The 17586-nt window shown below is 45.9% G+C and overlaps 1 protein-coding gene across 6 annotated transcripts in view; it reads left to right on the top strand.

The window, feature by feature from the left end:
* The window catches only part of plecb (plectin b), a 188968-nt gene that overhangs the window by 7334 nt on the left and 164048 nt on the right, over positions 1–17586 (top strand). For all 6 annotated transcript variants that reach the window (XM_071383192.1, XM_071383193.1, XM_071383191.1 and 3 more), the window contains exon 2: positions 1206–1444. In XM_071383192.1, coding sequence (XP_071239293.1) covers positions 1222–1444 — 223 coding nt within the window. In that variant the 5' untranslated portion in view covers positions 1206–1221. The remainder of the gene's footprint in view (positions 1–1205; positions 1445–17586) is intronic.

Below are 17586 nucleotides of genomic sequence, written 5' to 3'. Positions count from 1 at the left end.
TCTGAATACCAGTCTGGACTATCTTTTTAACTAACATGGATGCATGCTCTGTCATTGGTGGACTATTTTTTCGATGCCGCCTGACATGCCAGGCGATTCCAGAGAGTCGTACTGTAAACCGCAATAGTTCCAGTGTATCCACTTCACCCATGCTAGGAAAGTGTGCCTTCTAAATAAATCACAGACAGTGTCACCAGCAAAGCACCACCACACCATCACAACTCCTCCATTCTTCACGGTGGGAACCACACATGTGGAGCTCATCCGTTTACCTACAATGCGTCTCACAAAGACACAGCGGTTGGAACCAAGAATCTCACATTTGGTGTCAAAGGACAGATTTCCACCGGTCTAATGTCCATTGCACATGTGTCTTGGCCCAAGCAAGTCTCTTTTTCTTATTGGTGTCCTTTAGTAGTGTTTTCTTTGCAGCAATTCGACCACGAAGGCCTGATTCACTCAGACCCCCGTGAACAGTTGATGTTGAGATGTGTCTTGAACTTATTTGGGCTGCAATTTTTGAGACTGTAAACTCTAATGAACTTATCCTCTGCAGCAAAGTTAACTCTGGGTCTTCCTTTCCTGTGGTGGTCCTCACGAGAGCCAGTTTCATCATAGCGCTTGATGGTTTTTGCGACTGCACTGGGAAGGAACTTTCAAAGTTCTTGAAATGTTACGCATTGACTGACCTTCGTGTCTTAAAGTAATGATGGACTGTCGTGTCTCTGCTTATTTGAACTGTTCTTGTCATAATATGGACCCCTACTTTGTCACAACACAACTGATTGGCTCAAATGCATTAAGAAGGAAAGAAATTCCACAAATGAACTTTTAACAAGGCACACCTGTTAATTGAAATGCGTTCATGGTGCCTACCTCATGAAGCTGGTTGAGAGAATGCCAAGAGTGTGCAACGCTGTCATCAAGGAAAAAGCTGGCTACTTTGACAAATCTAAAATCTAAAAGATATTTTGATATGTTTAGCACACTTTTTTGGTTACTATATGATTCCATATGTGTTATGACGTACAGTCGTTTTGATGTCTTCTCTAGTTTTCTACAATGTAGAAAATGGTAAAAATAAAGAAAAACCCTTGAATGAGTAGGTCTGTCCAGACATTTGACCGGTACTGTACGTTTCTAATATGCATAGGCCTATACACGTGCCATGCCTTACTACTGTTCTCCTCCATGTCGTTGTGCAGTACTGTACTGTAGGTGATGGCGTCGGGGCGTACGGACAGACAGAAGGAGAGGGACCGGCAGAGGGAGAGGGAGAGGGCCCTGCTAGACAGCTATGGAGAGAGGAGCTTCCCTGCCCCTTTCCCTGGGGACACACTCCCCTGGAACCTGGCCAAACACCAGAGGGTCAAACGCTCTAAGTCTGCCTCAGGCGCCGGGGACGTCCTGGACCCGGCTGAGAGGGCCGTCATCCGCATCGCAGGTAAGGCAGTCTGCTGTCTGCAGCCCCGCGACGCTCCTCCTGCCACCTCTCACACATGCTACTTTGCTATGCTACTGTTCCCAACAGGCCTCATGCTAGAAAATTGGGTCTGAACTAGCTTTGTCTGAATGGGGGCGAATGACACGTTCTGTGTATGAGTGTGTTTATCATACCAGCCATTGAAGTAGTTGATTTTGGTAGAATTTTGTTGACTGTTTTCATTGGCAGTAGCCGAGTGTGTGTGCGTGCGTGCGTGCGTGTGTGTACGAGTGCTGTGTTGGGCAGGTGTCTTTGGACTAAGTTTCACCAACTGAATAGGATGTGTGGGTCCACAGAGTGTGGGGCTATAGCCAAGTGTTAGGTGTGATTGTCCTTACAGGGCTCAATCAATAGAGAGATATCTAGTTCACATGATTTATTTAGATAGTTGGCGCGCGTAGCGTTGCTGTTGCCTTCTTATTAGCTGCTCCTCCCATAACACTGTAATTCATTGGGTGGTTGTGCAATGAGAAAACAGAACCGTTTCAGAGACATTAAATCATCTCTTTGACATATTTGTGACAACTGCATCACTCAACTGGCAGTCGAGAACATCCTACCGCGGGGACGGTTGTAGATTCCCGACAGTATACTGACGCCATATTCACTCAGTCTGTCTGTACTTTTGAAGTCCCCGATTGCGGTGCAATGGACACGCGTGTAAGTGAATTGGCCTGGCATCAAGGGCCTAATCAGATTACGTTTCACCATTGTGTTGCCACGGCAACACGGAGTGTGAGTTTACGACCTCAGGTGCACGTTGGAGTGAACACCTACCCCGGAGTCCCATATCTGGTCGCAATTAACAGTGCTAAAATCACCCCTCCTCATTACAAATAGGCTTCGTTAGAAGCTTGGAGGAAATTCATGTTCCTTCCCATCATTCTGTAGCATAATTATAATTAGAATAAGAACAACGTCATTGTCCACACGCCATGTGAAAATGGGCCTTTGCTCCACTGTAACATTTTTGACATCAAACACAAACAACATTAAATACATCAGGATCATTATCGACATCTAGCTAATTTCAATGAAACTATTCCGTGTTTTCCTGGTTCTCCTCTCTGGTTAAAGTAAGGTTAGATCTACCCAGCATTTGCTGATGAAGGCTTTGAGGCCTAAACACATCCTTTGCAACTGCTGAGATTGAAAATAAGTCTAAGTAATAGCCTAATCTTTTTCATTATATACTGTTAGATAATTTCTTTTGGGGGGGGGGTTGTCTCCTGTCTCCAATGCTCTTCCTCTGTCATAGGACCTGGTGGGGCTGTGTCAGCACACATGGGTCAGCCTTTGTTCTATTCTCTGCTGACATGCTGCCCAGAGTAGGCTATAAACCCTGACAGTACAGGGAATCATGCATATATCTCAGGCGCTAGCTCTCCAACAGCCAGCCGAGGCATTAAGATAGGTCTGGGGTGTGCACATTTCAAATGGCAAGTGGACTGCCTCTGCGGCTGCATCTGTGTGTGCACTGCACAGGTACTTGGATGTGTGTGTGGGAATCCTTTGCTGGGGTGCATCCAAATTTGCTATACTTCTCCCAAAGTGTGCACTTGCACATTCCATATCATGGATTTAACGATGGTAGTCAGTGCTAATGCTCACTTTGGGAAAAGTGTGGAGAATTGGGACCCACATCCGTCATGTTTGTCAGCCACAGGTGTATGGCGACAATTAAAGCCATGTATGTGTGGCACAGGAGGCTGCTGAGGGGAGAACGGCTCCTAATAATGACCGGAACGGAGCAAATGGAAACCACGTGGTTGATGTATTTGATACCATTCCACCCATTCCGCTCCAGTCATTACCACGAGCCCGTCCTCCCCAATTAAGGTGCCACCAACCTCCTGTGCTGTGTGGGACAGGCGTTAATTAGCAGGCGTTGCTCTGAGTGCAGCAGTGTTCCCTAGAGGCAGGTGTGTATGTGCATAATGGCAGGAACCGGAGAACGGTTCTGCAGATAGTTCTCTCTTAAACACATGTATCCACTAACCTCTCCCTCGCGTGGCGAGTCTTAGACAGACAGGTTTGTAAAATGTACTACTATGTATCTAATTACTTCATCGAGGCTGATTTGAATCCCTTACGGGAGCTCTCTGGCTCAGAGGAGCACGAGAGTTGTTGGGCTCCTCCTTCATGTGTTCGGTTATTAATGATATACCATGAAGCTGCATCACCAGGCAGTGACATGTGGGGTATGGCTATTTGTCATATAACACTCTCCTTTGGCACACTTGGAACAGTTGGGAATGGCTCAATCTGTCTCATTTACACTCCAGTGTCAAAAGGCTCTTGTCGAGTTCAACTCAATTCTCCCAGAGGGAGTTCTTCTCAGCTCCTCTACCAGTGTTCTTGAAAAGGGTGAAAATGTGGTCAAATTAGGGAACAGGGAGGTGAAAGGTTGTGTCAGCGCCAGGGCAGACGAATGTGTGTCATCCTTCATGTGTCCCCTGGGACCTGAACTCCAGAGCAGTGTCCCCGCTTTTCAGTCACTCACACCAAAAGGTCAAGGGAGAGGAAGAGACTCGGGACAGCCACCCTTTTTGAGGGAAGATTCACCATTCACAGTGTACAGCCTTGGTAGAACTAGTGTTTACCCCTACCAGAGAATTCACTGTGGATTACAATACAATACGTGTTTTGAAACGCCATCCAACACCGTTAGATATACTAGCTTTGATTTTGGAGGGCTGAAGAAAATCGTTCAATGATTTCACCTCAGACAGGAGTCGTGAATAGATATGTTGACACTGTTGACACATATTCATGTCACATAAAAAAAAAAAAATGAAAAAATGTATTACGACATCTGGTGCCATGCTAGTTGGACACCTCGACGGCCTTGTTGTGTTCAGAGCTGTAATGTGTGTGAAAGGTGTCTGTTTCTGACAGGGCTCTCCTGGGGTGAGGCTTCACTTAACCGGCTAGCATCCCTACTGAGAGGCTGTCTATTATTCATAACAGAGCTGCTATGATCTAAAGCCGTCAAAGTCACGGCGCCGTGCGCACACACGCGCGCGCGCACACGCAGAGAGCAGATTTTAATGTGGGAAAGAGCCATTTGATTCATAGGGCCGTGTGATTCTGCACTGACTGCATGTTGATTGGATGAGCCAGAAGTCCTCTCTGTTCCTTTCAGAGTGTGTTTCCTGTGCTGTAAACAGAGTGAAAGAGAGTCTCTTTAGTCAGTGTAATAAATAATCCACCATTCACACGCATCGGTACAGTCTCAGTCACTGAGGGACTTTGGGTTGAAGCCATATGCCTGAGGGCTGCCATCAGTAGAACCACTAAAAAGAACAGGCTGTCTGTCATTGTGGTACACTGTGGTACAGCATGTGTCTTGTTTGTCTCTCGGCAGATCTCCAAACGTCTCAGGCATTTGCTAGACAGAGGCCTGTAGTGTGTCAGTGGACCCTTTTCTCTATCCCTCCAAAAGCCTCCAGACCGCAGTAGCCATATTCGCCACCAGGTGTCAGTCCGCATGGGAAAGTTCCCAACCGGGTCCTGGAGTACCCCTGGAAACCCTTTGAGCCTCTGGAGAATGTGCCTCATTCTCTATCGTTTTTTAAAATAGAATGTGTTACATATTTGTCGTGGCTGATCTTATTGGCACAATGGCTCTCCTTTCATTTCGCCGAGGATACGTTTTATACTTACTGAAAAGTCAGTCAGAGGGGTTCAGTTTCCTTTTTATGTGTGGTAATGACACGGCATGAAATGGCTCACCGACGAAGCCCCATTGCATGCTCACGCAAATGAATGACCAAGACGCGTATGACCAAGACACACACGCGTATGACCAAGACGCGTACTAGTATGAAGAGTAGAAGGTGGGGTATTACAGTGACTAGATAGAGGCAAGGTAAGGTAAAGCATGGGATAGACTAGATAGGCATGTCCCTGATGTCACCAAGACAGAATGTCAGACTGAATGACTTGTCAGTAACCCGAGGGTGGCACCGGCCTGTTTCCATGGCATTCTCCTGTACTGTCGCTGTTAACATCATCACACAGTCCTTACACACTCGTTAGACAAGCAGTACACTGCTCAGAAAAGGCCATATAAGCTGGAGGCTTATAGGGATTCTGTATGTAATTCTATATGAACCCGAGCCATGTTTTGAGACTCCTGTCGTGGCTGTAACTGATTAGCACGGAGATATGTTGTCAAGAGGTAGGAGAGAGAGAGGGAGCGATCGATAAACTAAGAGATGGGCTTTAGGAGGCCTCTGTAGCCCTCCTTAACCCCCCCCCCAAAAAAAAACACACACACACACTCAAGGCACTAAGGGACAGCTGGCAGGAAGGTCACTTTGAAACGCACACAGAACGGTGACACATGTACAGTGTGTGGGTGACGTAGTAGCCTGACATGAGTAATATTCTTTGTGTCAACCATCTTGGTCATCGCATAGATGTTGGTCTGTGACACAGATTTGATTTGTTACAAATCAATCTAATTTGAAACAAGCAAGAGTGCCCAACCCAGTCCAAACGCAAGGCCAAAAAAGCTGATATTGTTTCAGTAGAACATTGGAATATTGGCCCTGTAGGACAGTATCTCTGTACGCCCTTCAATTCCATTTTCATTTCTCACTTGCCATATTAATTTCCTCCCCATTGCAAAGGACCATAAATCATAGTGTGCATAAACAAAGACCCACACACACACACACACACACACAGTCGTAGTTATGGCTTTAGAATTACAGCTCAGGAGTCTGTTATCTCTGGCCCGCCTTTACTGCCAAAATGAGCTCCTTCTTGCGTGTGTGTGCGCGTGTGTTTGTGCTTAACTGTGTGTGCGTGTGCATGTGCACGCGCATCTGTGTGTACACGCGTGTATGTGCGTGCATACTGTGTCTTTGTGTGTGTGTGCGCCTTTGCTTGCAATCTGCAGCTTCCCTGTACCCGTTCTGCTTACAGTAAATGCACGCATCGCCACCATCCTCCAGCATTAATAACTTAGACATACATGTATTAAAGCTGCTGAGGTTGGCGTGGGCCCTGTGATTAATGACACTTCCCTCTCAGGATGTACAACACTGAGAGAAACATTAACCAACACTGATGGATGCTTAAAGCACACTGGCGGTTTGAGCCATACATTCTTAAATTACAAACGGTCCATATAGGGTTCTACGGCTGTTCCTGTAGGAGAACTGTCCTGGTTGGAGAACACTTTTTTGGCTCCATGTGGAACCCGTTCACCCGGTCAAGAAACCTCAAATAAAAGGTTTTACTTGGAACCAAAAAGAGTTCTACCTGGAACCAAACAGGGCTCTCCCTACAGGGACAGTCCAAGAACCCTTTAATGGTTCTAGGAAGCACCTTTTTTTCTAAGTATAGACCTACTTCCTGCAGAAGAAAGGAGAGTGCAGAGACCTAGAGGTGTGAGGTTACTGAGGGGGCATGTTTCAAGCCTGTGTGCCTTCATCAATGGCATTTCACACATGGGAAAGCTATGAAGGACTCACAAGCCACCTGGGTCAAAGCAAAGGGCACAGGTCACAGGTCAAGTTGGGCATGTTTAATTCCGTGTTTGTGCCAGCTGTGTTTACATGTTAACGTGTTCACGCAGTGTCATATCACTCACCTCATAGGCATATTGAATTTCACTCCCATGTTAGTTGTGTACATGTGTTTGTACAGGGTTATGCATCCCCAGGTGCTGTCATCACACACAGCATCATACATCACACACATGCACACTAGGGATGTGACAAATGTAAAAATGTTCTTAACGTTTAAACTGCATTTTTTTTTTAACAGTTTAAACAAAAATTATAATTACATGTGAATTCAAAATGCAGATATGGTGCTGCATATGACCACTAGGGGGCCATTCAGTTCAATCTACCGCAGTCTTGGCTACCATACGGCGCTCACCTTATTACTGTCCCCCACCCACTCAGCAACGAGGGTAGTACGTTTTTTAGGTTCTCTGCTGTGTGCCTCTCCTCCATTTTCTCAGTGTTCAGTACATGGGACTTCATGTTCCACTTCTCTTCAATGGTTCGTTGCAGGGATGTATGCCAGTGTGTTTCTAGACATCCAACGATCTGTTGTTAATGCCATGTATGGGGTGTTTGAGAGGTTGCGCTTTGTATTTGCAGAGCAATCTTTATACAATTTCTCCATCAGGGCCGTCACGGTTTTTCGACATGTCATCTTGTAGTCTGGTTCTAGATTCTAGGTTCCAATACCATTAGGGTATTGAAGGTGACGTCCTCTACCATTGACAATGACTGCATATCAACTGCAATCATTTCTGTAATCAGCGCTGTGATTTTCTCACGCCGTCGCTTATCGCATTTTGTTTTGTGTGAAGAGCCCGTCTAATGTCTGTTGTCGGGGGGCCTGCGCCGCTGCCAGTAACGGTTTGGGTCTCACGGTGCCTCCCTTTTAAGCGTTGCACCTGTGCTGCCCCTCCCACCTCTCAAAGGTTGCATTTCACAACGTTTTCATTTCACTTCTCAAAGTATTGCCATTAAAGGACTTCGCTGCTGTCACTTCCCTGTCTCACTCTGCCAAGTGTTGACGATGATGACGTGCGTAACGCTTTATATACCCCTGGCGAACCATTTGAAAGGCGCAACTCTTCTCCTACTGGCATTAGGCAAGATACAGAATCTCATACACCGTTTCTGTACCGTACCGGGGCATATGGTATTACCGAAAGTGCACACAAGGGGGCGCTATTTAAAAACAAATATATCCAGGAAGGGATGGAACTATAAGAAATCTAAGATGTAAACAAGAAGCTTGATCTTGACATTTAGCCACTTAGCTAGCAAGTTAGCAAACCAAATGGATAGCTGGAGCCCTGAGCTGGATACAGTGCATTCGGAAAGTATTCCGACCCCTTGACTGTTCCACATTTTGTTACGCTACAGCCTTATTGTAAAATGGATTCATTTGTTTTCTTTCCTCATCAATCTACACACAATACCCCATAATGACAAAGCAAAAACAGTTTATTTGAAAATGTTTGCAAATGTGTATATATTAAAAAAATTATATCACATTTACATAAGTATTCAGACCCTTTACTCAGTACTTTGTTGAAGCACCGTTGGCAGCGATTACAGCCTCAAGTCTTTTAGGGTATGATGCTACAAGCTTGGCACACCTGTATTTGGGGAGTTTCTCTCATTCTTCTCTGCAGATCCTCTCAAGCTCTGTCAGGTTGGATGGGATGGGGACGCTGCACAGCTATTTTCAGGTCTCTCTAGAGATGTTTGATCGGGTTCAAGTCCGGTTGGGCCATTCAAGGACATTCAGAGACTTGTCCTGAAGCCACTCTTGCATTGTCTTGGCTGTGTGCTTAGGGTCGTTGTCCTGTTGGACGGTGAACCTTCGCCCCAGTCTGAGGTCCTGAGCGCTCTAGAGCAGATCTTCATCAAGGATCTCTCTGTACTTTGCTACGTTCATCTTTCCCTCGATCCTGACAAGTCTCCCAGTCCCTACTGCTGAAAAACATCCCCACAGCATGATGCTGCCACCACCATGCTTCACCGTAGGGATGGTGCCAGGTTTCCTCCAGACGTGACGCTTGGCATTCAGGCCAATGAGTTCAATCTTGGTTTCATCAGACCAGAGAATCTTGTTTCTCATGGTCTGAAAGTCATTAGGTGGCTTTTGGCAAACTCCAAGCGGGCTGTCACGTGCCTTTTACTGAGGAGTGGCTTCCATCTGGCCGCTCTACCATAAAGGCCTGATTGGTGGAGTTCTGCATAGATGGTTGTCCTTCTGGAAGGTTCTCCCATCTCCACAGAGGAACTCTGGAGCTCTTTCAGAATGACCATTGGGTTCTTGGTCACCTCCCTGACCAAGGCCCTTGTGATAGCCTATAATATATTTTTGCAATAATTGCAATAATAAATAGTCAAGATAGTAGAGAGTAGGTTCTTTCAACAATGAGACCAACGTTGAGGAAGGTGGTCTTGATCGCGCTGTTGCTTGGAGGAGCCTCTGCTGACATGAGTTGAGCGGATCTAGGGGCTGGTACTTCCGATAACGCCTGGTGTGACGTTGTTAATCTTAGTTTCTCTCCCTGTTTCTCTCCTCGTTTGTCTCAATGGCCACATCCTGTTCAACAAGGTCCTCAGTGGTCACTTCTGTGAGGGTCATAATAATAATCTCACCGGCTCCCAGATCCAGAGGTGCTTCCTCCATTTCAGCGTCTTCCATCGCTGCACCGGTGGCGGTGGTGGAAGCACTTGTGGATGATGTAGAGGTTCTTGATGCACCGGTGCCGGTTGTGGTCATACTTGTGGATGACTTAGACGTCGTAGAGAGTTTCGCTGCACCGGTGGTGGCGGTGGTCGTCGCACTTATAGATGACGTAGAGGGTCTTGATGCACCGGTGGCGCACTCACTTGTGGAAAACGTAGAGGATCTGGCTGTAAAATTGCCACTCGTTGCCCTAGGCACAATAAATGGATCCAGAAAAGAAAGAATGTGGCAGAAGCGCCAAGGCCGCTGGCCTGAAGCTGCTGACCCAGATCTCTTTTTCTCTTTCTCTGCCCTTCTTTCTCTCTCTTCTCTCTCTCTCTCTCTATAATACCTGTCCCTGAGTCATCTCCACTTACTCCTACAGTCTTCTTCTACATAGACATGAACATGATAAACCAAACCATCACCTAGCATAGCAATAGTTATTCGATTGCTAAAATGGACATCTCACCTACTGTACACACAGACACACACACACGCAGGGTTGGGGAGTAACTGATTATTTGTAATCTGTTAAATGTAAGGGATTACAAAAAAACTGTAACTGTAATCTGTTACGTTACCAGCAAAAATATTGTAATCAGATTACAGATATTTTTGAAAAACTAGATGATTACTTTGAGGATTACAAAGGTTTGCAAAAAAAAATATTTGACACTTCTCTGTTTTCTCAATGACATTCAAATCAGCATTGAAAAAACACGCAAGTTTCAGTTTGTTCCACCTGAGCGAGTCTGACTACAAGTCATAGACCACTATGATGACACACGGGTTTGGGTTTGATGGATTGCGGGAAAAGAGCAAGAATAGGCTTTTGTAGGCTACAGTCCAAGCTATGTCTTCCAATGGTGCGACTGCTGTCGGCATCCAAAGATTATCCAACTTGAATAAACGCTTGGAGGTAAGGATGACAGCAGTGGTGTAGTCTACGGCGATACGGATATCACTTATTATTGATATCTACTGTTGAAGTCGGAAGTTTACATACACCTTAGCCAAATACAGTGGGGCAAAAAAGTATTTAGTCAGCCACCAATTGTGCAAGTTCTCCCACTTAAAAAGATGAGAGAGGCCTGTAATTTTCATCATAGGTACACTTCAACTATGACAGACAAAATGGTATTGGAGTCCAAGGTATTGGAGTCACGTCACAAAATAAATGGCATCATGATGTAGGAAAATTATGTGGATACATTGAAGCAACATCTCAAGACATCAGTCAGGAAGTTAAACCTTGGTCACAAATGGGTCTGCCAAATGGACAATGACCCCAAGCATGCTTCCAAAGTTGTGGCAAAATGGCTTAAGGACAACAAAGTCAAGGTATTGGAGTGGCCATCACAAAGCCCTGACCTCAATCCTATAGAAAAATTGTGGGCAGAACTGAAAAAGCGTGTGCGAGCAAGGAGGCCTACAAACCTGACTCAGTTACACCGGCTCTGTCAGGAGGAATGGGCAAAATAATAATAATGCCTAAGCTCACAGCGTAGCACACCTGTTGTCTGCATTGGGAGCTGGGAAACTGCAAACGATCATCTCAGATTGTGTTGACACAAAGTTAGATATACATAGACGCACATTCAAATACACACTTAGTCACACGCACACACACACACACACACACACTGGTCATCTTTCACCTCATATAGACAACTGGAGAGACCTCAAAGATGTCGTTAACTTGTATCTGGTTAACAACTCACAACTCCCCTATTTGTAGGGGGCTAGCTGAAGTGTCGAGGCACGGAAAGAAGTAAGTGTAAATGTAAATATTTCTAAAGGGCCTGTTGCTGAAACACCAGTAACAAGTACGAATGTGTGACGTGATGTGTGTTCATCTCCAGGTGGGGTGTAAAGGAATGGGGTAAATGGGTTTATACAGGAACACACCACTCCACTCCCATCTGTTAAGCCACAGTACAGTCTTCTAATACCCTCAGAGCCCTTTAACCATTTTCAACACAGCAAACAGCCCTCTCCCTCCATTGAGAGACTTGCCACGCTGAACCGGAGTGTGTTACCTGTCTAAATCCATCCCATTCCGTATATAGATGCTGTAAAGGAGTCAATGGAACACAGACTTTTCCATTGACCAGATTGACCAGACAAATCTGATCTAACAAAGTGGATATTGGTCAAATCTGTCATGATTGATGTATTGTAACAGGCCCACAGTGTGGTTACTTATGTTCGATTTGGAAACCGGGGAGGCAGGTAGCCTAGTGGTTAGAGCGTTGGACTAGTAACCGAGCGGTTGCAAGCTCAAAGCCCCGAGCTGACAAGGTAAAGAAAATCTGCCGTTCTGCCCCTGAACAAGGCAGTGGATGTCAACAAAGGTAGCCCCCCGTACCGCTCTGATTCAGAGGGCTTGGGTTATTTGCGGAAGACACATTTCAGTTAAAGTATTCAGTTGTACAATTGCCTAGGTCTTTCCCTTTTCAGGTTTAGAAGAAGTGAATGCTAACTCCCGTTTGTATAAGATGGTTAGCATAGCTAGCATACAGAAATCGGCAGTGGTGGTCAACGTCGTTTTTTAACTGTTATACAGTTGATTGGTAACGATGACATGAATATGTGTTGGGGTTAACATCCATACAACAATTATACTCAGATTTCAAATCAAATCAAATCAAATTTTATTAGTCACATACACATGGTTAGCAGATGTTAATGCGAGTGTAGCGAAATGCTTGTGCTTCTAGTTCCGACAATGCAGTAATAACTAACAAGTAATCTAACCTAACAATTCCACAACTACTACCTTATACACACACACAAGTGTAAAGGGATAAAGAATATGTACATAAAGATATATGAATGAGTGGTGGTACAGAACGGCATGGCAAGATGCAGTAGATGGTATAGAGTACGGTATATACATATGAGATGAGTACTGTAGGGTATGTAAACATAAAGTGGCATAGTTTAAAGTGGCTAGTGGTACATGTATTACATAAAGATGGCAAGATGCAGTAGATGATATAGAGTACAGTATATACATATGAGATGGGTAATGTAGGGTATGTAAACATTATATTAAGTGGCATTGTTTAAAGTGGCTAGTGGTACATTTTTACATAATTTCCATCAATTCCCATTTTTAAAGTGGCTGGAGTTGAGTCAGTATGTTGGCAGCGGCCGCTAAATGTTAGTGGTGGCTGTTTAACAGTCTGATGGCCTTGAGATAGAAGCTGTTTTTCAGTCTCTCGGTCCCTGCTTTGATGCACCTGTACTGACCTCGCCTTCTGGATGATAGCGGGGTGAACAGGCAGTGGCTTGGGTGGTTGTTGTCCTTGATGATCTTTATGGCCTTCCTGTGACATCGGGGGGTGTAGGTGTCCTGGAGGGCAGGTAGTTTGCCCCCGGTGATGCGTTCTGCAGACCTCACTACCCTCTGGAGAGCCTTACGGTTGTGGGCGGAGCAGTTGCCGTACCAGGCGGTGATACAGCCCGACAGGATGCTCTCGATTGTGCATCTGTAGAAGTTTGTGAGTGCTTTTGGTGACAAGCCGAATTTCTTCAGCCTCCTGAGGTTGAAGAGGCGCTGCTGCGCCTTCTTCACAACGCTGTCTGTGTGGGTGGACCAATTCAGTTTGTCCGTGATGTGTACACCGAGGAACTTAAAACTTTCCACCTTCTCCACTACTGACCCGTCGATGTGGATAGGGGGGTGCTCCCTCTGCTGTTTCCTGAAGTCCACAATCATCTCCTTTGTTTTGTTGACGTTGAGTGTGAGGTTATTTTCCTGACACCACACTCCGAGGGCCCTCACCTCCTCCCTGTAGGCCGTCTCGTCGTTGTTGGTAATCAAGCCTACCACTGTAGTGTCATCCGCAAACTTGATGATTGAGTTGGAGGCGTGCATGGCCACGCAGTCGTGGGTGAACAGGGAGTACAGGAGAGGGCTCAGAACGCACCCTTGTGGGGCCCCAGTGTTGAGGATCAGCGGGGTGGAGATGTTGTTACCTACCCTCACCACCTGGGGGCGGCCCGTCAGGAAGTCCAGGACCCAGTTGCACAGGGCGGGGTCGAGACCCAGGGTCTCGAGCTTGATGACGAGTTTGGAGGGTACTATGGTGTTAAATGCTGAGCTGTAATCGATGAACAGCATTCTCACATGGGTATTCCTCTTGTCCAGATGGGTTAGGGCAGTGTGCAGTGTGGTTGCGATTGCGTCGTCTGTGGACCTATTGGGTCGGTAAGCAAATTGGAGTGGGTCTAGGGTGTCCGGTAGGGTGGAGGTGATATGGTCCTTGACTAGTCTCTCAAAGCACTTCATGATGACGGAAGTGAGTGCTACGGGGCGGTAGTCGTTTAGCTCAGTTACCTTAGCTTTCTTGGGAACAGGAACAATGGTGGCCCTCTTGAAGCATGTGGGAACAGCAGACTGGGATAAGGATTGATTGAATATGTCCGTAAACACACCAGCCAACTGGTCTGCGCATGCTCTGAGGACGCGGCTGGGAATGCCGTCTGGGCCTGCAGCCTTGCGAGGGTTAACACGTTTAAATGTTTTACTCACCTCGGCTGCAGTGAAGGAGAGCCCGCAGGTTTTGGTAGGGGGCCGTGTCAGTGGCACTGTATTGTCCTCAAAGCGGGCAAAAAAGTTGTTTAGCCTGTCTGGGAGCAAGACATCCTGGTCCGCGACGGGGCTGGTTTTCTTTTTGTAATCCGTGATTGACTGTAGACCCTGCCACATACCTCTTGTGTCTGAGCTGTTGAATTGCGACTCGATTTTGTCTCTGTACTGGGACTTAGCCTGTTTGATTGCCTTGCGGAGAGAATAGCTACACTGTTTGTATTCGGTCATGCTTCCGGTCACCTTGCCCTGGTTAAAAGCAGTGGTTCGCGCTTTCAGTTTCACGCGAATGCTGCCGTCAATCCACGGTTTCTGGTTTGGGAATGTTTTAATCGTTGCTGTGGGTACGACATCGTCAATGCACTTCCTAATGAACTCGCTCACCGAATCAGCATATTCGTCAATATTGTTGTTGGACGCAATGCGGAACATATTCCAATCCGCGTGATCGAAGCAGTCTTGAAGCGTGGATTCAGATTGGTCGGACCAGCATTGAACAGACCTGAGCGCGGGAGCTTGTTGTTTTAGTTTCTGTTTGTAGGCTGGAATCAACAAAATGGAGTCGTGGTCAGCTTTTCCGAAAGGGGGGCGGGGGAGGGCCTTATATGCGTCGCGGAAATTAGTATAACAATGATCTAGGGTTTTTCCAGCCCTGGTAGCACAATCGATATGCTGATAGAATTTAGGGAGTTTTGTTTTTAGATTAGCCTTGTTAAAATCCCCAGCTACGATGAATGCAGCCTCAGGGTGTGTGGTTTCCAGTTTACAAAGAGTCAGATAAAGTTCGTTCAGGGCCATCGATGTGTCTGCTTGGGGGGGAATATATACGGCTGTGATTATGATTGAAGAGAATTCCCTTGGTAGATAATGCGGTCGACATTTTATTGTGAGGAGTTCTAGATCAGGTGAACAGAATGACTTGAGTTCCTGTGTGTTGTTATGATGATCACACCACGTCTCGTTAATCATAAGGCATACCCCCCCGCCCCTCTTCTTACCGGAAAGATGTTTGTTTCTGTCGGCGCGATGCATGAAGAAACCAGCTGGCTGCACCGACTCCGTTAGCGTCTCTTGAGTTAGCCATGTTTCCGTGAAGCAGAGCACGTTGCAATCCCTGATGTCTCTCTGGAATGCTACCCGTGCTCGGATTTCATCAACCTTATTGTCAAGAGACTGGACATTGGCGAGTAGTATGCTAGGGAGTGGAGCGCGATGTGCCCGTCTCCGAAGCCTGACCACGAGACCGCCTCGTTTGCCCCTTTTACGGCGTCGCACAGGGTCGCCGGCTGGGATCAGATCCATTGTATTGGGTGGAAGGCAAAACACTGGATCCGTTTCGGGAAAGTCATATTCCTGGTAGGAACGATGATGAGTTGACGTTAATCGTATATTCAGTAGTTCCTCCCGACTGTATGTAATGAAACCTAAGATTACCTGGGGTACCGATGTAAGAAATAACACATAAAAAAACAAAATACTGCATATTTTCCAAGGAACGCGAAGCGAGGCGGCCATCTCTTTTCGGCGCCGGAAGTAATGACCAACAACGTTCATAGGAGTTGGCAAGACAGCATCAACAGATCTGGGACCAGGCTAGATGAAAATGTGGTGAACCATCAGGTCTGTGTAGTCCTAGTCCTATCCTGTGCCAGTAGTGAAACAGTTTCCATTTCCTGTCGAAGTGTGGGCGTTTGTCTGGAACGGCAACAACGGCTCCTTTCCCAGTGGCGAGTGAGGCGTTTGGACTTATCCTGTTTCCTCACAGGAAAGCCCCCTGGCTGATGTCAGGGACTGGCCTTGGTCATGAGCAACTCGCTGATAGAACGGCCAGGACGGAAATGAAACAACGAGGGGAGATTTTTCCTACGGTACTGTCTCTACTCCCTGTCAGTGTGCTGCTGAGGGGATCTGACGTTTAAAGACGCTGAAATATAACAATACTTGGAGGAGTTTAACACTAGAACCCATGGTCCTCCACGTACCCCCCCTTCAAGCTAATGAGCAGTCATTCTGACTGCAACATTCTAACAGTGTAATTAATACATTTCATATATGCTATTGCAAAAATAATCATTTGGTAGTGTTTATGAAGGCTGTGGGTAACGTTAGAATACTTTTTTAATTCCATATTTTATATCAAAATCCAATTTCTATTCGTTTATGTTACTGTAGGCTATATGTACAAAAAAAAAAACATACGTGTTGAATCAATTTTATTAGTGTTTGTTACAACTATGGAACAGAAATGTGTACAAACACGGTAACAGCTTCGTTTTCTAATAACAAAATAGACTAAAAATAGCCCAACCACTGAGATGCAGGGTCAGGACGCACGGTCAACTGATGAAAACATCGGTAGCCTAAACATCATTATATGCGCCAAGTGGCCTTGGTAAATAGTGACACTCAGCACAAAAGCAATAATGACATTTATAATGAATATAAGTGTCGATATGACAGCAGTCAAAAATAGCCAATTAATATCAGCTTGTGTGCGTCTTCACGCAACGGAGTTAGTTGGATTTCATTTAGCTGTTATCCCTTGTCCTAACAGTTGACAAAATGTTTGTAACTTTCACTCGTTGACACACTTTGACATACCTTTGTTTGGTTGTAGTGCGTAATAGTCTCCGGTTTTCTCTTTATAGGTGCCTTATTTTGCGCAGAGGGAGGGAGCTTTGTTCATGGTGCCGGCCCGACTTGTTTTCTTTGCAAGCAACTTGGCCATAGTGACATTTCTCCCCTTGCCTCATCACCACATTCTGCAACACTCGTAGGCCAGAGTAGACTGATAGGACTGCTTTGTATCGGTGGACTGACGTAGGGTACATACCATTTTAAGATTAGAATTAGAGTGGATCAATACAAGAGAACGGACCGCCCTGTTCTTCATTCACAATGGCTGATTACATAATTATGCACGGTTCGCACCCCCTCGTTCATCAACTCCCCCTTTCTCCCCCTTTCTCCCCATCGTGCTTTACTTCATTTATTTCTTCTGTTGTTACATGTGTGCAATTAGTTTCAGTATAGTTTAGGTTCAGTTTCGAGGCAATTATCAGAGTGATTATCAACTGGGCACGGCACTTTCAACTGTTGGAAGACGGAGCGGAACACTGGTTATAACTCCAGTTCTGTTTGTGATATTAAGATTCTAACAGCGGCAGTGTGTTATATAGACGTACAGTACTTAGGAAACGTCAAGGACAGAGGGAGGCATGAGTAATAATAATAAAACAAATCATGAACAGTCAAATGACTGTTTTCGCGGTTCTGG

The sequence above is a fragment of the Salvelinus alpinus genome, chromosome 35 (genome assembly GCF_045679555.1).
Source record: "Salvelinus alpinus chromosome 35, SLU_Salpinus.1, whole genome shotgun sequence".
Classification (NCBI taxonomy): Eukaryota; Metazoa; Chordata; class Actinopteri; order Salmoniformes; family Salmonidae; genus Salvelinus; species Salvelinus alpinus.
Note: the sequence above shows the minus strand (reverse complement) of the source record. Positions and strands in the feature narration are given on the sequence as shown.